Raw genomic sequence first — 22,644 nt, forward strand, 5'->3', positions numbered from 1 at the left:
TTTTTCTGAACATTTTTAAAAGATATTTAAAAAGTGAAACTCAACAACACCCAAAATAAATCGGAAAAAATAAAGATATCTACAGGAAAGTCCCTGAATGGACAAGTAAGTGTAAAGAGCCAGCAACCAGATGGGCGCGAGTGGATGTGTCGATGTGCATTTCAGTAGTTTGAAATCTCAAAACAAATTTTAGCGGTGTTGCCAAATAACTTAAATTGATTGCTTGAATCGGGAAATTGAGGAAGATTGAATGAATAAATGATTACAGAATAAAAAGTACTACAACGAACAACATTATATGACTGGGAACACTTGACATGAATTATAATAATTCAATTCACATAATTTTTTGTCCACCTTCAATTAAGTTCATATAAAAAGCTTTCTACGCGTTCAACTAAACTAGGAAAATAAGTTAGGAGATAAAGCAAGAAATTAAATTCTTCAATGAAAATAAACGTAAATAAATTAAATAAACGAGAAATTTCAAAGTATGTGCAAATGCAACGTAATATTTAAGTGGAAATCGACAGCCTGCGTAAGCGTAAGTGCGGGGCCCGGTCTAAGCAGACGAAAAACCAAGTCCGGAATATTTCAAGACGTTCCAAACAACAGCACCACCAGACACCCATTGTTGTGGATAAAAATCAAAAGATTGAAACCTACAAAAGTAGAAGTACATATATTGTATGCTGAAGTAAGATTTGTGGGTCGTTTCACAAATGTCTGATGTCGAAGGTAAGGTTAAATTCAATAAAAGGCATAATGGCAGGAAACATGACACTGACTTGGGTTTCTTTGGCTTGTTGTAATGCAAATCACACAAAATCAGTTTGACATATTGCTAAATTTGTTCTTATATTGTACATCATATTTTACATCATACAAAATACTGTTGACACTAACAAAAAACTTCATTTGATGCTTTGGTTACAGATGACTTCATGTGTGCTGAAGATGAGGACTATGATCTGGTAAGAATAAGCCAAGTGCTATCAACGAGGTCTGAGGTTAAACTCTTTTATGTTATAGGAGTACTCAGAAGATAGCAATTCTGAACCAGATGTTGACCTTGAAAATCAGTACTACAATTCAAAAGCATTGAAAGAAGATGAACCTAAGGCCGCCCTCACATCATTCCAAAAAGTCTTGGACTTGGAAATGCAAGGTGGAGAAAAGGGAGAATGGGGTTTTAAAGCACTTAAACAAATGATCAAAATCCTTTTCACATTGGTAATTAAGAATCCATATTTTTTTAGAATTTAAAAATTAAGTTTATTTTATTTTAGAACAACTACCCAGAGATGATGACTCGATACAAACAGCTTTTAACTTACATAAAAAGTGCTGTAACTAGGAATCACAGTGAGAAATCAATCAATTCTATTCTGGATTATATCTCCACATCAAAACAAGTACATTATCCTCCTTTTTTTGTTTTTCAGACAAACTGTTGAATACTTAAAAATAACTTGATTTAATTAATTTTTATAGATGGAACTTCTTCAAGATTTTTATGAAACAACATTAGACGCTCTCAAGGATGCAAAAAATGATCGACTTTGGTTCAAGACAAATTCAAAACTCGGAAAACTGTATTTTGATAGAGGAGACTACAACAAACTGGCTAAGATTCTCAAGCAACTGCATCAATCTTGTCAGGTCAGTAATTTAATGATTGTAAATATCCATTTTCTATATTAATTTTAATTTTGCTAATGTTTTTAATGAGTAATAAATTATTGTGTTACAGACGGATGAAGGTGAAGATGATTTGAAGAAAGGAACTCAACTTCTTGAAATCTATGCTTTGGAGATTCAGATGTATACAGCACAGAAAAATAACAAGAAGTTAAAGGCATTGTATGAGCAATCTCTCCACATCAAATCGGCTATACCGCATCCGTTGATCATGGGAGTTATCCGTGAATGCGGCGGTAAAATGCATCTTCGCGAAGGAGAATTTGAAAAAGCACATACAGACTTTTTCGAAGCATTCAAGAATTATGACGAATCTGGAAGCCCAAGGAGAACTACTTGCTTAAAGTATTTAGTTCTAGCTAACATGTAAGTGTTTATTTTTCAAATGTTTTCGAATTTAAAAATAATTTCAGCCTTTTTTCTATACGAATGAAGGTTAATGAAGTCGGGTATCAATCCGTTTGACTCACAAGAAGCTAAGCCTTACAAGAACGACCCCGAAATTCTAGCCATGACTAACTTAGTTTCAGCTTACCAAAATAATGATATCTCAGAGTTCGAAAAAATCCTTCGTCAAAACCATCGGAATATTATGGACGATCCTTTCATTCGTGAGCATATCGAAGGTAATTTAAATAATTTTATTTTCTGTACGATGGAGTTTAATTAATAGAACTATATGATTTTGGTTTTTAGATTTGCTACGTAATATTCGCACGCAAGTTCTTATCAAACTGATTCGTCCCTACACCCGGATTCATATTCCTTCAATATCTAAGGAACTAAATGTTGATGTCAACGAAGTAGAGAGCTTGTTAGTTGCTTGCATTCTTGACAAGTAAGGATTTTTCGTTTACGTTAGTTATTGAAATTTTTACGACGCCTTTTTTTAAATTTCCGTAGCACGATTCAAGGACGAATCGACCAGGTCAACCAAGTGCTTGAGCTAAATCAACAACGGCAAGGAACAGCTCGTTACAACGCTCTTGACAATTGGACTTATCAGTTGTCTTCTCTTCATTTGGCTATCGCAAACAAGATGGCTTAATATATTTTTTTTATTGAATTAATGGCGTTCTCTGCTTTGCCGAAAACTTTGTTTTGTAATAGAAATACAAAAAAAAATGGCGATGGTTAATCGATGTTGTTCCTGCTTTCCTCATTTGGATAAAATATGGTTCTACAATTATTTTATTTATTAGTTGATTCCAGTTAATTATTTGTTAGCTATTTTTTTGGCGCAATTCTAGAAATGTTGTGCTCTTATTGAGCTTTAGTGTAATACTTTTGATTGCGCCAAATAGCAAGAAAGAATTTTATCGTGCATTTTTAGTTCGGTGCTTATCGCGAAGGATTCTGACATTGCCTTGTGGTCATCCGGAATTGAACAAAAAGTAAATTAGGACTGTAAAATTATGGGAATCCTTGCTTTTTTGCGTGTGAATAGTTTCAGTTCTCATTTTAAACAGTGGAGTAATAGTGGATCCATGTGCGATATTTTCCTTGAGTGTCGTTTGGCGAATTACTTTTTCACACAGATGTTACATTATTATTACAATACATCATAATTAATCGTTTTTGATAAATTTCTATGGAGACGAGTGGGTGCGTGGTAAATATTCATGCAATTCATCTTTCGCCAACTGAATAGTGTTAATAGATATAATTCTTTGTGTTATGCTTTTATAACAATAAAAACTTGGTAAATTGTTTTTCAAACGTGGTTTTCTTTTCTTCTTGTTTTCATCTGCCTTGCTTACAATGAATGCATTTAGAGTTCCGATGCATCTGTAGGCAGATTGGTTAAAGATCCCTCTATATCCCAGTAGTAATAAGGAGGTCCAGTGGTAAAGCAGTGCTTCTGTGATAAAATACCTTGACGCGCATCACTCCAGTACATGATGTAAAAATTGCCTGATGAAATTGAGAAGTATGAGAAAGGAATATATATTAGATAATTCCAATATCAATTATTGCTACGGTAAGATTGATATTGTCCTTACACATTTCGTCTGCTCCCGTCATGCTATGAAAATAAGAATCGATTGTTTCATTTCAATTAGTACCGAAAACCAATTAGTACAACTTATTATATAAGGAAGGGTAACATTGAATTAGTAATGGAAGCCGCTGGCCAATTAGCAAGCTAGCCATTTACAGTCAAAGCTGTGTGTCTTCATCGGTATGGCGACCGTAGAACTCAAAAGACAGCTAAGAGGTGGAGTTCTATTGTCGCATACAAAGAAATTTTTGAAAATTATTTAAAATATTTGGGTTCTATTGTCGGTGGAGTTCTTCTGTCTTTGGAGTTCTAAATATAAGCAACCCTCTTCATCCGCTAATTTTTAATTGGTAATGTTTTACGTTATTAAACAAAGTATAAAGCAATCTAGGCAAATCTGATGAACCATATTTCATCGTGCCGCTTAGCTATTCATACATCCTTCCCACTTATACTATTCAACATATTTTATTTTGTCCTGTCTACTTTCCCCCGACCTTCACGTTTACCGACCAAACATTCGGTAGTTATATTTTTCGTTCCACGTTATTTTAATCGCGCTTGCGAGCACTTTATTCTTCAGTGTTCTAATTAACGTGCGTAACTCGGGATTGCAATATATAGGCTTAAGTTGGCTGAAAAATGAAAAATACGTGCTAATTTATCGGAAATTAAATAAGAAGCAAAAAAAATAAATCGAAAAATGTGATAATTTTGCACAAGAATAAAAACAACAAACATAAATAACTGAACCAAACAAAGAAAAACCAATTGCACAGAAAAAGCACAAAAATGCAGGACAAACAATTCAAAAAGATAAAAGGGATGCACAGTTTAAGCAATGATCGATTCAGAGAGCTGCAAGTCTTGTGACGTTTTTCGCTAATTCAATGGTTCGCTATGTATGCCATTGATTTTAAAACAATGCCAATAAAAAGAAAAGAGTGTCGGTCGTCCAACAGAACTTTTATCGAAATTGTCTTCTTCTGTCATTTTGTCTGGCTTTCGCAATCGCCAATCAAAGTGTTGATGCATCGTCAGGAATACTATTTAGTCGATTACGGGACCAGTTATAAATGGGCGGCCCCATGGAGAAGCAATGCTTGGTATTCAATACTTCGCCACCCTCAGTCCAGTATAAGATATAGAAGTTACACATCTCATCATCACTGGTCAAACTAAATGATGGAAACCAAACAAAATTGTTGGACATTAAATAGGTGCACTAACGCTACGGTGGACGATATGAATGCAGGTAATTTAAAACTCATGCAATGGAATTTTTAAAAAATAGTTATTCTACTTAACGTGATGTAAAATTGAAAAAAATCTCATACATAAATTTAAAAAATGAAAACAAAATTTTAAATGTTGATTCATTTAGTTCTTACCCGATTCGCGTTACCCAATTTCGATTGCTGACCATCGTGCATCGAGCGGCCTGATGGATAAAAATAATGAAGTCAAATTACATGGAATCTCAATCAGTAAGCATAGCTTGCTTTTTTTCGTATCACATAAATATGCTCAAATCGTACCACTGTATCTCCTTTCGTCAACGTCAGATTATTAGCGACGGGATAAAACATTTGAGGAAGCTGTGGATCCTGTTTTCCAATGAGTTTCCATTGATCTTTACGATTGACTCTGCTCACTTTGTATCCGGACACAACTCGTCCTAAGCAATTAGTTGACGATTATTGAAGTTCCATCTCGCGAGTTCTGTAACTATATTTACCTAGTGCGTGCGTGTGGGTTCGAAAAGCGAACGGATAAATGACTTTATCTTCGTTAATCTTGCAGGCTGTTTCCATATATTCGACACTGTTGGCTGAAATCCGTCCGCCAGTTCCCATCAGAAGTACACCAGCAGATTTCGGTTGACTACAGTCAAAATAAAAGAAATCCGCAATAATTTATTTCAAAAATTGAGCGAGAAAAAGTATTCTCTTCCAATCAGTTCAAGTATTACCGTATGGTGGTATATTTTAAAAAGACGCCAGAATCATCTCTCGTGCCATCTGTTGTTAAAAAAAGGTGCGTCAATTACTTGCCCGGAACGCAGTAGGTAATCGGTTCAATTTCAATGTAGTGCGCTTACCAGCAAACCGTTCGACGCTTGCATAATGCACTTGCAACGTGATGTATTGAATTTTAGATCGTCCGCCAACCTATTGTAGAATAAAAAATACGTTACAAACCTTCGGTTTATTAAATAACTACCTGAATTAACTTACGTGAAAGCCTACTCCAGGGGGCAACTGCACAGTTAAAAATAAATGAGCAAATAATAAGTTAATAAATGTGTGCTTGATTACTTTACGCAACTAAAACAAGAACAAGATTAATATTAATACCTGCAATGGTGGTGCATCGTGAGCCCAAGCGTAAATAACCTTTCAAAGTTAATGCGGGAAAAAAGTTGGATTTGAATTGATTTCAATAAATTTCTCAGAAATCTAACTTACTTGAGCGCCTTTTTTGCAGGGTTCCGCTGATTTCAAGGAAGGATCTTTGACTGCCATTTCACCGCAATTCCTGAAATAGTAAAGTAGTTTACTTTTAGATTCTTTTAAAACATATTTGAAATCGTCATACCAAACTTCTTCATCACTTCCAGGTTCTTCGCAACCATACAGCAGCATGTGATGGGCAGTCTCCATAGTTGCATTTGGAACGAATCCAACTAAAGAAATGAGAGCAAACCAGAGTTGCGATTTTCAATTCCTGAGGCAACTGATGACATACTAACACGAATTGAGTTCTTTGATAAAAATGAGCGCGGATGATTTTGCAATTTTACCTATATAGTAATCCGTGTCGGAGTCAATCCGGATTGGAGTGCAAAAATATGTTTCTGCCTGTTAAATAAATCTGGTTATTACTGCAATAATCGGGTCGCAATAAGCTCACATCAACTTCATCAGACGGCATCAAGTAAATGAAGAATGAAATTTTAGAACAGTCCTAAAATTGGTTTGTTTTTTAAATTGCCTCGACTAATAATAATGACCGAAACAATAAAAAATAGGCCACAATCTATCCATGTTCAAGATTTTCGGAGGGAAATTTTAATAATTTTGTGATTGTGGAATTTGAAGAAAAGGATATTTTAATAATCGAATTTAGTGGTTAAGTTATTGAACTAGTCCTTCAATTAATAGTTTCTATTTTTTAGTTCTAACTTAATGACTCCAAAATACTATTGCAAATTCAACATGTTTTATCGTTTTTTTTCGGTTCTTTTCAAACTCGTAGCAAATGGCCAGCACACTTAATCATAAGTTCATGTTCGATTTGTTTACGTGACCAAAAGAACACAACAACAACGTCCACTGAAGCGCGGAATAAAGGAGACGTGCTGCAGCCCAAGTCCAGTCCCCCATTCCTTTTACTTACAAGAAAAATACCGTTAGGTTCAATAGCACCTGTGACCTTGAAAATCCTTGACTTCCTTTTAGACTTTTTGACCATACTATAGCCGTACTACCCACACATTTTGACAAAAACATTCTGATTTTTTGAAAGGGTAGGGCATCCCAAACAATCACGAGACAGCCTAGAGGCCGAATTTTGAAGTCTACCGCCTACGCGTTCAAGTTATTGATTGGGCTCGAGTGACGTCAAACGCTACGATCCACCGAGTCACAAGAGGTGGAATTGTAAGACAAGGCGTGGGAACGGAACCATCGGTTTGGTAAATATAAATGTGCAGTAGTAAACTTATTCTCAACTTCAATGAAATAATCCGAGAAACTAAGATTAATACGAAAAATCTCTTAAAATGTTAAATCAGCAGCGCGTCGCGCACATTTACAAATATTCCACTAAACGGCGTACGCACATATTGATCGGTTGACTTTCTTATACGTTGAGTCAAAATTGGACAAGTACATTTGAATCGAACTTACCTTTTTGGGCAGCACATTTGGCATGAGAAGGTCAAAAGTTTCAATTTCCCCATTGACTTGGGCAAATCCTGGCTGTCCATGAATAAGCGCGAAACAAAGAAACAGCCCGAAATACTTTGAACGCAACAAGTTTTGTAGGAAGAAAGAACCTGCTGCCATGTTGCAACCACTATCACCGACGTTTCGACGATCAATGAACTTGCCTAGGCAGCTTCGTCTCCTACTCTGCGGCATCCGCGTGCCGCTTCTTTCACCATCTTTTATCAATTCCGTGTTCTCGTTAAACTAAAGATTGTGCAACTAAACGGGTTTTGTGGACCCCATTACATTACATATTAGAAATTCACGAATTTTTAATTAGAAAAGAAAATTATACCGGTATAGCATTTCAAAATAAATGATTGGTTAATCAGGTTGTCGACGCCCTACATAACATTTAATCTAGAAAATTATTAAATCACATATTTAAGATTTTTATTTTTTGCGTTCACCTACATAAGCTCATCCAAATTACTTTGAACTGTTTCTAACATTTGATAAAACGAAAGTAATTCCTGCTGAGTAAACTCCAAGGAAATTGTGGATTTACATTTGTTATTTAAGGAATATGAACTGGAAGGTTTCCCGTCGCCGGTTACATCGCTTCCATTCACGTTCAAGTGAAGAATTGCCACTGGAACTTTAGTGTGCCCTCCTGTGTGGGACGACAGGACGTAGTGCATTGATGATTCGACACTTTCCACCTGTACGGACAAAATACAATTACATATTTGTAATTCATTTTTAAGTTAACAATTATTTTTATAATAATGATAATATTAAACTTCTACGGGGAGGTGAAGAAATAAAAATATTCCAGACCCCCCTAGAAAGTTGTGGCGAACGGCAATCAATTTAAGCGAGAAATGTTTTTGCCAGTTTGGCATTCCACACATGAGAATTAAATAAGAATTAAATACCTTAAGAAGTGAACAAGGTTCTTTTTTCAGTGTGTCAATGATGGACTTGGCATGAACAGACCACAGTTCTGAAAGCAAGCTTGACACCTGTTCACTGAAACCCAATTCATTCAAATATTTTAAGAAGTTTGCTGGTCTCATTAGATTATATGCAGCCTAAAAAGATAGTTGAAATAAAATTATGAGTAATGAATAAACAACAAATATTCAAGGCACCACCCAGTTCAATTAATAAATTTTAAAATAATCTATTATGAGTTTATGACTATTACTAATAAAAAAATAGTGATTGGTTTATGAATATCTGAGCACTGCCCTTAATAAGTGTGTAAAAAAATTAAATATTCACACAGTAGTCACTAGTCAGTGTAAATAAAATTTTAAAGTAAAAATAGCCTACTTGTCGGATTATGTAAAGTAGTGTGGATAACACCATTTCAAGACTTGAATCATCGGGCAATGACAGAACTTCCTTTAACTTTAATTTCTCTTCATCATGAAAGATTTGGTCAACATGTTGATCTTCACTTAATCTTTTGACAAAAACAAGTAGAACATTGGATAGTAATGCAGGGTTAATGTCATTGATTATTCCAACTGATGACACAATCCTTTTAAAAATCGAAGCACAACAAAAAACATGTTATTTTTGTTAGAATATGTTGTATACTTAATTTAGCGGAATTGTAAGGAATGTACGAATCTAATCAAGGATGTGGTTAATAAAATATACCTTGGCATTTCTGTTGAATTCGACGCAGACATAACGTTAAACGCATGTAATTCAAATAATAACTAGAAATCATAAATCCTGTTTACACTTGATTACTATTTGACTTTCATTTAAATTATGTCTAGTAATGAATAAAATAAGACCCAAGAAGGCAACATCAACGCGAATCATGAATGATAGAAATTATTTTTTAAAGTTAACTCAACAGAAACAGAGGAACAACAAACTAGCAGACGCACATTTTGATTTGAAGTTTCTTGGAACCTCTTCCTCCAACCTGCGGCGCTTTTTTGCTAAAAGCCTGAACACATCATAATAATAGATGATTGGGCTGATGATTGAATATTTGAATAATACACAAAAATATCAAAATTATGTTTACTTGATTACTTCCATTTTTAAAGTAATGAAAGCAGTAATGCAGTCAACCGTCTATTTTAAAAGGAAATATTTGGTTACTAAATTTAGTGTATTATAATCAATAAAACAAATTCTGAGAGTACTAAGGGTAAGGTTAAATCATTATACCTAGGTTACATAAGAGTAATTTAATTGAAACATAGGTGGAATAAATTCATGCGATCTCGTAACACAGTTATCCAGAGATCTCTCGATCTCTCCATGCCCATGACTTTACACAGGAATGTTAATTGACTCCAAAGAAGTGTTATTTGACATTTTTTTCTTTAAGTGTTTGATTTCATGTTTTGTTCCATTTATGTATTATGTTAAAATGTTAAAATAAGGAAAATATCTACCTGGATAATAAAATGGAACAGCAATTGCACATAACATAAGTAGGATATATAAAAAAACGAATGATAAAGGGAATTTTCTATATTAAAAATTGCTGTTACAGTGATAGATCACAAAGTTTTCTTTGTAACTTCTTCATTTGCATCAGAGTTTTTTGGCAGTTGACGTGAAGCTTCACTAGAGGAGAATGGACAAGACAATTTTTTCTCTTCCTGATCCTTGTGGTTATTCTGATCTTTTAACTTTTGGTCCTCTTTAGTGTTGAGTATAAAAGATAAACAAACTGGACAGTGCGGCAACGCAGGATAGCCAGGAAAGAAGAGAGGGGGAGAAGGACCTACCCAGACAAAGGAATAAGAGAGGGGGACTCAGTGCTGTTGACGATTGTGGCTAGGCGAGTAGCAATACAAAGCGTTCTTTGCAGCAAACAGGTTCACGTGTTAATTTCTATATCAACAGGTTATGGGCCCAGCTGTACGCACAGCTAACAGCTACTCTGTCTGAACAATTATTTTTTTTTTGTGTGTGTCCCCGGCTAACTGTTCCCAAGAAATTAGAAATTCTTTTCTGGAGTGATGGAGAAAGATGGCCGCCGCCATGTTGTATGGTGTCTGAATGGGAAAAACTACGCGTCTTGGAAATTTGGAATGAAGCTGGCGTTACAAAGTGTTGAGCTTTGGGAAGTCGTGAACGGGACTCAACGGCAACCTGCTGAAGTAAGTTTATTGATGATTTATTGTTTTCTTTATGTGTGTGATCCGTGCCTGACAACAACGCGATATGAGATGCCTATCTGTGGCGTGGTACCAACTATTAAATTGACAAACTTAGATCCCGGCGTGAGTGCTTAATCTCTGCCACTTGATTTTGTTTTTTGTGTGTTTGTGTTTGCTGGACATTTCTCTTTTTTTGTGTTTCTTTCTCAATCTGTTTGGTCACTCTGGCTAAATTCCATCATATGATGGTGGACAAGTGTGTGCTAGAGTTGCAAGCATCTAGGAGACAGCTGAGTGTTTTTCCACATCGAGATGATGTGAGGGAGATTCCACATTGAGATAATGTGAGAGGTATTCCACATCGAGATGATGTGAGGGAGATTCCACATTGAGATAATGTGAGAGGTATTCCACATCGAGATGATGTGAGGGAGATTCCACATTGAGATAATGTGAGGCTGCCATGGATATCACAAACCTAACCATCTTCTCGTTTTGTTACCACAATCAGAGACGCAATGCTGACCAGGTGATTGAAAATGCAGCTGATATAACCAACTGGAACAAGAGAAATACCACGGCAATGCAGAACATATTTGGCGCCATCAAAGAAGACCAATCAAGGATCCTGATGTCTTGTAGCACAGCCCAAGAGATGTGGATGAAATTGGAGACTGAGTATGAAGAAGATGCCGCAGACAATGCACCTCTATTGTGGACAAAGTTCTATGGATGCACATTTCGACCAAGCCAAAGTGTATCAAGCTTCCTGACTGAGTTGGAACAGATAGCATTCCGTCTGAAGAGCCTCAACATAGCTATTGATGATAATCAAATAATGGCAAAGATACTCATGTCGCTTCCTCCAGAGTTCCGTGTTTTTGCCTTTGCATGGGACAGCACGCCTGTTGCAGAGAAAACTCTCAAGAAACTGACTACTCGCCTTATAGCATTGGACAAGAGCCTGCGCAACGACGAAGAAGCAAAATCGACATCTGATACTGCCTATCTCAGTAAGCCGAACAGAGATGAATCACAGCACAAAGAGCAAGCACTTCCTGCCCAGTACGGTCAGAACAAAGGAAAAAGCCACCCTTCCAGTCAACATGCTGGTATACCGAGAACATGCTGGGAGTGCAACTCCACTACGCATGTTAGAGCTCAATGCCGTCAATACAAACGCCGGCGTGAGAGAGAAGGAGAAGAAGCGGACAGAAAAAGGAAGCGTTACGATCGACATGACAGAAGAGATGATAAACTATGTAAGCTCCCAGGAGCAACTGGCCGATGCACTCACGAAACCCCTGGCTGCTCCACGCTTCAAGTATCTCCGTGACAAGATTGGCGTTCGGGGTGTAGGGGAGGTGTAACTGAAGAGTTAAAGGAGGCTGATATTTCTTTTCTTATTATTTGTCTTGTGACACTGAACCTAGTATTTATGTCTGATTCAAATATGCTGTGTATTCTGTGCTCATGTTTATTTTTGGGGGTCCAGTTTGAGGGGAGGTGTTGAGTATAAAAGATAAACAAACTGGACAGTGCGGCAACGCAGGATAGCCAGGAAAGAAGAGAGGGGGAGAAGGACCTACCCAGACAAAGGAATAAGAGAGGGGGACTCAGTGCTGTTGACGATTGTGGCTAGGCGAGTAGCAATACAAAGCGTTCTTTGCAGCAAACAGGTTCACGTGTTAATTTCTATATCAACATTTAGAACTCATGGGATTCCAGAATTTTGCAAAGAGAGGTTGCAAGAAACGATGCCATATGTATAGAAAAATTGGAATGACTATACATGGTATGCAAACCATTTCTGAAGACTAAAATTCCTGTACAAATGATCATATACATGTAAATAAAAAGTCTGTTTTAGAGTTAGAAAAGGATAGTTGTACTTCACTGCTTTATTAGTTGGTCAATGATTTCCAATGAGGTTCTTATCTTTGCTGTGAAAGTAGGCACACTAATTGCAGTAATTGCCTGGTAATAAAAGTAATGAGAATTTTTGACGATTCTTGCGAAACAGCGAAAGTAAGAAAATTATGTTTACATACAGACTACTGTAATTATGGCCCCAGACCTGGTACCAATATGTTAGGCCCGAAAAAAGCTTGAGCTGCACGTGGAGCTCCAAAGGTGGCGTTATCTTCCACTCCAGTGTTACAAACTACAAAGTCGCCACTTTTCGCCACTTTTTGGTGGAGGCTAGTTCCGGAAAGGAATGTGGAAAAAAAACTAAATAATATTCTGCAAGAAACTAAAATATTTGGCGAGCTTCCGATTGGTTTATAAGGACAGGAAAAAGACCGAGGCTAGTATTTTGATGATTTTTCTGTGTTTGAATGTATAGGTCTATACTCAATAAAATCATCTACAACACATATATAGCTAAGAGTAGTATATGTGTATAATGCCTTTACCACATGTCCTTTCCTACGACAGATGGTGTGTTCTCGCCCATATTATCGACGATTTTTAGACTTCGATTTCGAAACAACAACTGAAGTAGCCTTCGCACAGAAGTGTGTAGACTATAGATTGCTAGTGGAACTCGATCAATTCTCCCGGCTACTTTTCTTGTTGTCAGCGGTTTTCGATTGGAACAGTTGTTCACTAAAGTTGCGCTCCCACGTGAATCAAACTAGCCTATTTTCAGAGTAACCGATCAAGCGACCATGTTTAGTCCTATATACAATACATTTTTTTTTAAAGATAATTTACAAGTTTTACAAAAGCACAACACTCAAATCATGTGTATCGAACATATGTTCAAAATAGGCCCAAGTATGCGTTACTATCGTTACTATGGCTATATGCGTTAATTAAACTCAAATGTAGAGATGACTTTACTTATTATATCTGATACAAGACTACAAGCGTATAACTGAAGAATAAATGACTATATTCTCCCAGGGTGATCGCGAATTTCTCATTTGAATTTAAGGAACGAAAACCAACGAAAACCTTTTTTTTTTTAAATATATACGGGAATAAGAATGAGAGAAAACAAACTTCAAAATAAAAAAAAAATAATCTAAAATTCAAATAGGTGCATGCTGGAGAAAATTCAAGATATCTGTTGGTAGTATATATAGCTAGGCTATATTATTTACGTCTCATCCATGGAGCTTGGTAGATCATATTAAAACAGGAATCAAAAGAAAAGAACGGGACTGCGAATTAGACGCGAGTCTTTATCGTGTGCGTGAGCTGGACGTGTACTAATTAAAACTGCATAATAGATCTGGCGGCGATTAACTGGCATCACACACATCGCGGATGACATGAAAGAAGAGAGAGAACGACTATACCGCGAGATATGTTGTTAACTCTATATGGAAGACTGCCTTTTGTCCAACCTACACCCCCCTATATAGCACTCCTCTCATATGTATAGAGAAGCAGCAGGCTCTCGATGTCGACGGTATCCAGATGAGTATTGATTTTATTCATCGATTTATATAGACCTATATAATATCGAGCATATAATTGGATCACCTCGCCCATGGGGCACTAGAAAAGACGTATATATACACACAGAGGAGGCAGCAAAGGAATATATAGTTGACGAGATGAAGTCATATTTACAGTGCTGGGAATTGTCGAATTCATTACTATCTGTCATTCTTGTATAATATGGGAAAGTGTAATAATCAGATTTTAGTTTATAGTTATCAACCTTTTGCTATGTATATTTATTAACATAATATCCTATGCTGAGCACTTATAATAGCTATTGTATACTGAGAATGGGTGAAGACGATGACGTCTATACCAGTTACGCATGAAAATTATTCCCCTGATACCTTATTTCCTTTTCCTGCGTATATTCGCGAGAGCTTGCATTCTTCAATATTTACAACACAACAGTTAGACGAAGATTAGGATTGGTGTACCGAAGTATATTGCATACATACGTAGTATAACTATTTTCAGAATTTTTCTCCCTTTAGAATTGATAGAACTGGACCAACTGATTTTTCGATGTCTATAAGCTATACATGGACGGAGGAGATGGCTCACCCTCGCTGGGGTCCCATCTGCTGATTGTATCTCAACGCAACTCACTGATTAAATAGAATCCCCGCCGCCGGCGCACATATAACGCAGCCGATATGGGCCAATACTCGATAGGATATATATCTGCAACAACGAACCAGCAAGAAAAAGAGAAAAAAAAAAGATAAAAAGAAAATTCTTTTGATATACGCCTGATACGGTCTGATCAATAAAGATAGATCAGTTGACTGTTGCCTAGTCATGAGCTCGCGGGCTGTGTGCTGATGGAATCCTATCCAACGCCAACGCCGCTGTTGATGTGCTGAACTGGCTTCCGACAGAACGACCGACTGCGTGAGCTATAAGAGAAGCATTGTTTGAACGCCTCAATCGTTCTTTGTTCGCATCCTTCTCCAATCGCCTACGAACCGTATAGTCTATAGTTTTCAACGTGCTAATCTGAAAAGACTATTTCTTTTCTTTTCTTTCAAGAGCCGCGCGAGACGAGTATTAATCCAAAAACGTATCTCTAGATGGCTCTGGTAAAAAGAAAATTCTCTTTGCGATATGGATCTTCGTCTACTACATGCTAGAGGTAGACTACCCATAGTGTATGCCAAGACCCACTGTACGCTCGTTCACCCGAATTCACGATAGCAGACTGATCACGAAGGGAATAGAAACGATAGTGCGCTGCTGCTGCTGGGATATATAGCAGGATTTGACGAACGTTATATATCTACTGGAGGGCTTATACGCCGCCGGAGTATTGCAGCACAAGTTGCAACGTCGGCAATCACGTTAGACTCGGTTATACTCTGTGTATACGGCTTTCTTATCTCTCGAACAGGGCCGTTTCAACAAAGACGACTGAAACGTCTATACTCTCTAAAGCGAAGCAGAACATATTTCTTTTTTTCTATGCTGCTGCTGCGCTGCAAGACGTTTTCTATATACTATCAGCAGAGTCGGGGGATGTAGAGAGAAGACGCGTTTTAATTGTCACAATGTCAAGATGACATAACAAGGAGACAACGTATAAGAAAATACTTGTACACAACAACGATGCTCATTATATGGGAAGGATTAAAACTGTTTACTACAGTATCACAACTATGGAAATGTGTACTCTTATTGTAGCTATAACTTCTTATCGTTCCTAAGATATCAAGACCGATGTATTATACCGTATATAGTTACCTATTTAGCAGTTGCCCAATCCAATAAAGCTTATCGCTATATATAGCATGCAACGGCACTGAAGAATATGTATACGCAAGCATTAGAAAGGTTGCATCTTATTTTGATAAGTGCTCTTCTCATTCCGTTAATCGATTGTCCCTTTATCCGAGATTATACTATATATAACGTCAACCGTATATAGGCTGATATCAGTGCACGTGTATTGGTCCGTCATTCGACTGTTAATCTACAAAAATAAAAAAATAATTACCACCGCAATCATTAATTCTCTTTCAGCTCAATTCTTATAATAGATATAGGCTACCATCCCGTTTATATAGTGACGGTTTATACCAATTGGGCTATGGGAGATCTTATGGAGCGACCATTTGTTGCAATATCGATCAATCCCTATAGCTGAATAGAAATCTTAAACTATTAGGCTACTATGCTGGGAGCTCTTCAGTGCTCACTATGCGATATATTGCATATCAACGAAGGGGAGCGAAGTTGAATCCAAGTTGTCTTTCCTAGAAAAGATAAAGAACAGCTACTGAAAATATGAAAATTTAGATTCAAATCTAGATGGTGAGACACAATTTTTTTTCTCGCAGTAGCCCTATTATGTCAAAGAGGCAGGCAATGTCAGAACTGTGTGACGTTGACGTTTAATGTATTTTTTTTTTTTTTAAGAAGAAGATCCCGTTTTCTTTCTTCATCTCAATGGCACTTGCTGCATGTTTAGGGGGAACCTGCCAGCAGCACCTTATACCGGTTTTGCGATGTTGTTAACAAGGTTTCTTGACAGGCGTTTAGTCAAAGTTTGTCTATTTTTCAACGCAAGGTGTATATGCAGTAGATTTACAACCCTAAAATGAATTTAAAAAAAACACGAAGCTTTTTCTGTGTACATCTACACCCCAATGCTACTGCCTCAATTCCCTGGATGTGTTACGAAAGATAAACCACACGAAATTCAATGATATAGAATTTTTCCTTTCAGATAAATTTTATCATGCATGAAATCGTAAATCATCCTTGGTGTTACAGCCATTCATCATGTTGGTGTGTTTTAATTATTCGAATGAACTTTGATCAAAAACATTATAGCCTATACCATCACGCCTCTTCTGATGTTTCAATTCATAAATCTTTCACAGTCCACCATCCCAGACTTCCGTGAAATCCTATATTGAAGTCATGAAAGTGTTTTCGGTGGAAACTTTTCTTTTGAACAACCTATAGCCATTTAAAACATTGAACAGCAATGAACTAAACATAATCCCAGAAGGCCATCCATTTAGTAGGCCTACATGCCGTTTATTGAGCACCTTGGCTTATAATTAAGATCGCCAAAGCAGTAATTGCCGGTAATTGCTGCATGACTTGATTACATATAAAGTTAACCTTTATATAGTGCCGTGCGCGTGTATTAATATTTTATTCTACAACCGAATCTATATTACCGCTCCCGCGCCACGGTGCACAAGCAGCCATATAGTCAGGCATCAAAAGGATTTTAAAGCGCAATATTTAACAAATGGGTCGATGTCCTATATAGTAGTACAGAAATCGATGAGACCCAGCATTCAATCCGGTATACATATAGCCTACGCCTGCGACGAGACAGCTACTTGTATTTCTCTAGAACCCAATAACACGCAAAGGCAAAATCACCGTATGTATTCGTTGCCATGCTGGGCATGACCTGTTTGTTTGATGCCAACGCGATATCATGAAATCTAAGAATAATAAATCTTGGAAATCGTTGAGCAGTGAATCCCAGCACTCAGCACAAATGTAGCCTAATTTATCCACGGCATTCTTTAATTGTTTGTCTTATTCAACGCCATTCTTCGTCGCCGTCGTTTCTATTCAAGATCTATTACGTATAATCATCATTAGTCGTTTAGAATTATTCAATTCCAACAAGTCGAGAGTCTAACGCCGTGCGATCTATACAAGGATCTTGATGTACATCAGCAACATCAGCAAAGCAGTATAGTGCTAATAGCATCTAAAAAAGACACCCGTCACCAGTGACAGCAAAAAAACAAGAACCAAATGGCAATATAATTAAGTTCGCAAATGTAGAAAAGGCTGCGGAATAATTGAAAGGGAAATGCTGCTCATGGCGTCGCCCATCTATTTGATTTGTCAACCTCCGTCGTACACACATTAGCCTTAATGATTCACATCAGCAGCACAGCGCCAAACCTATAGGAGATAATAAGCTTTACTTTTTTTTGTCTGATGTGTTTTTCCGAAAGAACAATGTCGGCTCGGAAATGCGCTTGATGGCTTGAACTCTCTGATCCGCCTGGAAGTTGAACAATTTTTCACAAGCATCAGTACGAATAAGAAGGGCGCGGCGACGAGGAACTCGAAGAACAGCGCAGAACAAGGGCTTCAATGGAAACGGGAGGGTGCTGTCGGGAGTCTCGAGGGGGGGGGGAGGAGGTGGAGATAGGAGATGGGATGAGAGTTTTCTGTGTGTACATCTAGCCAGGGTGCGCGAAACGACAGACAGACCGATCGATACCCTGCAACATACATATAGGATAGAGCCCAATAATAATAGCCTAGTCTACTCATTCCCCCTGTATAGTTGAATTTTGGGTTATTCAACCGGTAGGCCTATTATATGTAGGCTATATTGCCATAAGGTAATTATCAGAGGCTATATACATAGATTTCAGACTCAGTCCGTTTAAAAACAAGAGATTAAATGTGTCTATCTAGGCCTATTAGTTTGTGACAATAAAACATATTTAAGCTCATATCTCTCCACTAGCATTATATAACATAATAACCATCAGGTTGTCATTTTCCCTTTTTTTTTTGGGCTTTTTCCATCCAAGTTTTCATGTAAGCTATCATAAGAAATGAACGATTATACAAAACTGCTTGTCGAATGATCCAACCTTGCAGGTTGGTCTGTATATTTCATCGCCTGCAAGGGTGGGGCGAGACCTGAAATCAGTCAAGACATGAACAATCAAATAAGTCTCTATCAAAGCTACACGTATGCTGGGCAGAGATCTATTCGAACTAATGGGGGAGTGTCAGATAGGCAACATGCTGGTCAAGAGCAGGGAATCCAATAATTGCTGCCGGAGGAAAGAATCATTTGCCAATTGTCCGAGTCTCCGCGAGACAAAAAAAGGGTGCGGCACAACTGACATCAGCGGACGGTATACGCTGTGCCCTGTGTAGTAGCCCATCATAGGTGGTGTTCATCTAGCGTGCACACGTCGTCGTCATGCGAGAGCGTGCAGGACACTGTAACGAGCAACTTGAGCTGCACAATTCGATATAACAGTCAAAAAGGGAATAAAAGGACGAGGAGGAGGACGCCCAGCAGACCTGCCAGATAGTTGATTTTGTTTATTTGTTGTTAGACGCTTTTAGTCTATTTATTTCTTTTATTCTATATTATATCCGCGTCCCCCTTTTTTTCTTCTTCTTATATATATATTCGCCTCCCCCCTTTTCTTTTCTTTGTTGTTATTGTCGGTTCACGCACTGCCGGCAGCGCTGTGAGCTAGAGCTTCCGTCCGTCCGTTTCGTTAGATATCGACGGGACCAGCATATAACCCGCGTGCACCAATAATGTGCTCCCGGCCTTTGCTTGGCTCTCTCTCTCTCTCCAGCAAAGGGGGGGGGGGGAACTGGGAGTATGTGCGAGTTTCGTTACAAATCTTGTTTGAGACCATCGAGGGCGACCAGTAGTAGTGTAGCGACCACCGCAACTTCCTGAATCCTGATGAAAAACCCGACTGGACATGTATACACATAGGCTACCCAGCAGCAGCATCGCTGTGCTGTGTGCAGCTGTCATCATGTAGAGGGGAAACTCTCTCTCTAGTAGTATCTCACAAGCCGCCATGGCATCATCATTTGCCAAAAACGGCGAATTTGCCAAAAGGGAAGGTTCTGGGAGTGGTATCTGACCAGCGGCCACGCTCTTACTTCATTGGCTGCATACTGGGCCGTAATTGTGCCATCTAGTGCTACCGAGTGAACGGCAACCGTCGATGACCCTCAGGGGCTAATCGTACGAACTTAAGGACACAACTTCAGAGCGTGTGTCAGCTAGTCAAGAATACCGGGGTTATATGGGTAACGATCTTTATAGATAGACGTCCTTTATAGCAACAGGACGCCTAATAGATCGGGAGGTGAGTTTAGAAGTAAATTGACACGTAGAGATTAGTAGTTATGTGAGTAGTTATTTTAGTGTGAGTAGTTAGTAGTTGAGTTAGCAGTTAGATTATTAGTAGTATTGAGCAGACAGTTGATGAGGAACATTTATACAATTTGGAGGGACCGAGAATCGAACACGGGACAATTTGGTGGGATACAGTGTGCTCTAACCATTGCGCTATGGTTGCACGTCTCAACGTGAATTAAATCGAATCAGTAGAGGTCTACAGACGCCTTGGGGTTCTTGATAGACTTGATTTTTAGCAGTGCAAACATGATGTCTCTGTGGCCTAAAGGATAAGGCGTCGGCCTACAAAGCCGGAGACTGTGGGTTCAAGTCCCGAATTCTCCAATGAAAGTGCTGTATAGTGGACAGATGGACACGGTAACCAATCATTTCCCCCACGCTGGTCGCGTGTGTCAGTCTCAGCTCCCGCCGGGTATATAACTATATACTAAGAAAAACAAATCCGGCGCCAATCAAAGACAAGGAAAGAAACAAAAAAAATAAACCCGAGCAATATCAAGGCGCATTCAAGATATATAAGAAGAGACGTTGGTATTAGATAAATAGTAGAACCTTATTCGCTTTTGTATATATAATAATAAACCAAGAGCAGCCGGAAATCTTGCGCAGCGACGAATAATATGACGAGGGAAATGAATAATAGACGCGAGAAAGCGAATTCATTTCGTTTGATGAGTGACGTGCTGTGATGTAAGTTCGTCAAGGAAAACTCGTTAATTTGTTGAGATATATTACATGATTAAATAATAGCGTAATAGAACGCGGTAATTCTCAGCATCCGCATACGGGTTGTCTTCTTCTCATCGCTGCCGCTGCTGTGTGATGTGATGGTTTGGCGTCTGTGATGTCTAGACACACAATCCGGAAGAATGTCGGAATAGAGTTGCTGCTGCTATATAGTAATTGCTATTAGGAAAGGCCAGCATCAACAAGAAGTGTTTATTGTGCTGCTGGGGATGGTGCGTGTGCTGCTAGCAGCACGTATAATAAGACTATACACAGCGAGAGAGACATGCGCTGTACGCGCTGACGCCGCCGCTCGTCGTCGGGCACACCCATTGGCACATCAGCAAACCTTATATAGGAGCGATTGTAGCGATGGATCTAATGCGATGCTGGGCGCGAGACTTTCTCATTCAATTTCACCGCGTATCGCCACTATCGAATCAAGACTCCAATTGCGTAATAAGCAAATGGAATAAGAAAGGAACCTCTATTCGCCTCTATATCCAGCTCGCTCGACCCAACAGGATTCTTGAAAGATATATTTAAAGATATACATGTGAAGCGTGAAAAGAAATACTATATACTCTTTTGCTGCTCTCTCAGCACAATATATAATACCCAGGGACGAAGTAATAGATCCCATTGACGCGGCTGTGCATGTGTGGGGGGTGTGTACATATAAGAGGCCCATCAGGAATGATCTTTTGCCTGTTGATATTGCATTCATCATATCTTTCTCAGCGCGCCCAACTCTTTTTTGCTTATATACGCACGTCATATTAGGCTATATATGTGTTTGCCGTGTGCTGTGGAGGGGTGTGATGATGTACAACATCTTCCAGCACACACAAAGGTATATACAAAGGATGAATCAAATGAGCTTTGTGCGAAAAGCAAGCAGCAACGCGAAACGCGCGGCGCGGGGGGGGGATCCTTATATATGAAAGGAGGTGCCCATTCGATATGAGTTGCTCCTGGCATCCCAACTTGCACCCCTCACTCTCTCGGGCCAGCTCAGTTCAGCGGCTGGCTTTCTGAAGCGTGGACGTGTCGCACATACACTCCCAACAGGCTATACACATAGTATCTAGGGGCTTCGACCTATACCAGCACAAAGAGCAGCATAGGTATACAGTGAATTCCGTGAAGACCTCTCGCCTATATACATGTAGGAGCATATAGGAGCGAGCCGAACGATATAGCGCTCCGTTTTGTTCCATTGGGAACTGCATGCTGCTGCTGGTGTATACAAGAAGCGGAGCAAGTGCGGCACGCACGACATCCATGCACTTGTCATTTTGTGGATGCTCCCGTTTTAACGTTTAAACCATTCAACTTGCTGTGTGCGCTGTCGACCGAATTGCGCTCTCTGCTGTGGTACTTCATCTATTATGCGAGGTGCACCAAACAGTGAGTGCTGATTTTACATTTAAGGGGGAAAAATTGAATGCTCAAGAGTACATCTACAGTTAAATTCTATACATTTTATCGGGCTTGCTTTATGTGCGTGGGCGATCCAACAGACCATCAACTGTGCGCAAAATAGCTGTGTGTGTATAGCCCTTTTCCCCCCTCTTTTTCTGACGATTTATATATCGCCTATATACAGACTTTTTAATAAATTGATCGCCCGTTCTACTTCTTCTTGGAGTTTCCTGCGCTGCTGCTGCTCCTCCAAACTGCTGTCTATATAGCTCCCCCATTCGATTATACAGATACGATCCTCGA

The 22,644-nt window shown here is 38.6% G+C and overlaps 4 protein-coding genes across 5 annotated transcripts; 2 read left to right on the forward strand and 2 right to left on the reverse strand.

Annotated features, from left to right (window-relative positions):
- Positions 1–479: 479 nt before the first annotated feature.
- Positions 480–2,839, forward strand: LOC124191101 (COP9 signalosome complex subunit 2). Its single transcript, XM_046584103.1, has 9 exons — positions 480–738; positions 937–974; positions 1,033–1,233; positions 1,290–1,415; positions 1,495–1,662; positions 1,754–2,067; positions 2,137–2,327; positions 2,398–2,539; positions 2,605–2,839. Exons 1-9 carry the CDS (start codon positions 723–725, stop codon positions 2,747–2,749), a joined length of 1,341 nt encoding a protein of 446 aa, XP_046440059.1. The 5' UTR covers positions 480–722; the 3' UTR covers positions 2,750–2,839.
- Positions 2,840–2,948: 109 nt separating this feature from the next.
- On the reverse strand, positions 2,949–7,850 carry LOC124191102 (peptidylglycine alpha-hydroxylating monooxygenase-like). Of its 2 annotated transcripts, XM_046584104.1 has the most exons (13): positions 7,615–7,850; positions 6,507–6,564; positions 6,302–6,389; positions 6,172–6,241; positions 6,061–6,099; positions 5,941–5,964; positions 5,805–5,874; positions 5,676–5,724; positions 5,442–5,587; positions 5,242–5,381; positions 5,095–5,144; positions 3,705–3,727; positions 2,949–3,615 (listed from the first exon to the last, which is right to left on the reverse strand). In XM_046584104.1, exons 1-13 carry the CDS (start codon positions 7,846–7,848, stop codon positions 3,473–3,475), a joined length of 1,134 nt encoding a protein of 377 aa, XP_046440060.1. In that variant the 5' UTR covers positions 7,849–7,850; the 3' UTR covers positions 2,949–3,472. The 2 variants fall into 2 exon arrangements, with proteins under 2 accessions (XP_046440060.1, XP_046440061.1); XM_046584105.1 differs by lacking the exons at positions 2,949–3,615; positions 3,705–3,727 and adding an exon at positions 4,250–4,881 and having other exon boundaries at positions 7,615–7,841.
- Positions 7,851–8,008: 158 nt separating this feature from the next.
- On the reverse strand, positions 8,009–9,554 carry LOC124191107. The gene is made up of 5 exons (XM_046584109.1): positions 9,307–9,554; positions 8,974–9,184; positions 8,574–8,729; positions 8,110–8,357; positions 8,009–8,039 (listed from the first exon to the last, which is right to left on the reverse strand). Exons 1-5 carry the CDS (start codon positions 9,336–9,338, stop codon positions 8,024–8,026), a joined length of 663 nt encoding a protein of 220 aa, XP_046440065.1. The 5' UTR covers positions 9,339–9,554; the 3' UTR covers positions 8,009–8,023.
- Positions 9,555–10,369: 815 nt separating this feature from the next.
- LOC124191104 lies at positions 10,370–22,326 on the forward strand. The gene is made up of 2 exons (XM_046584107.1): positions 10,370–10,778; positions 11,290–22,326. Exons 1-2 carry the CDS (start codon positions 10,638–10,640, stop codon positions 12,112–12,114), a joined length of 966 nt encoding a protein of 321 aa, XP_046440063.1. The 5' UTR covers positions 10,370–10,637; the 3' UTR covers positions 12,115–22,326.
- Positions 22,327–22,644: the final 318 nt, after the last annotated feature.

This window comes from Daphnia pulex, chromosome 3 (assembly GCF_021134715.1).
Source record: "Daphnia pulex isolate KAP4 chromosome 3, ASM2113471v1".
Taxonomy (NCBI): domain Eukaryota; kingdom Metazoa; phylum Arthropoda; class Branchiopoda; order Diplostraca; family Daphniidae; genus Daphnia; species Daphnia pulex.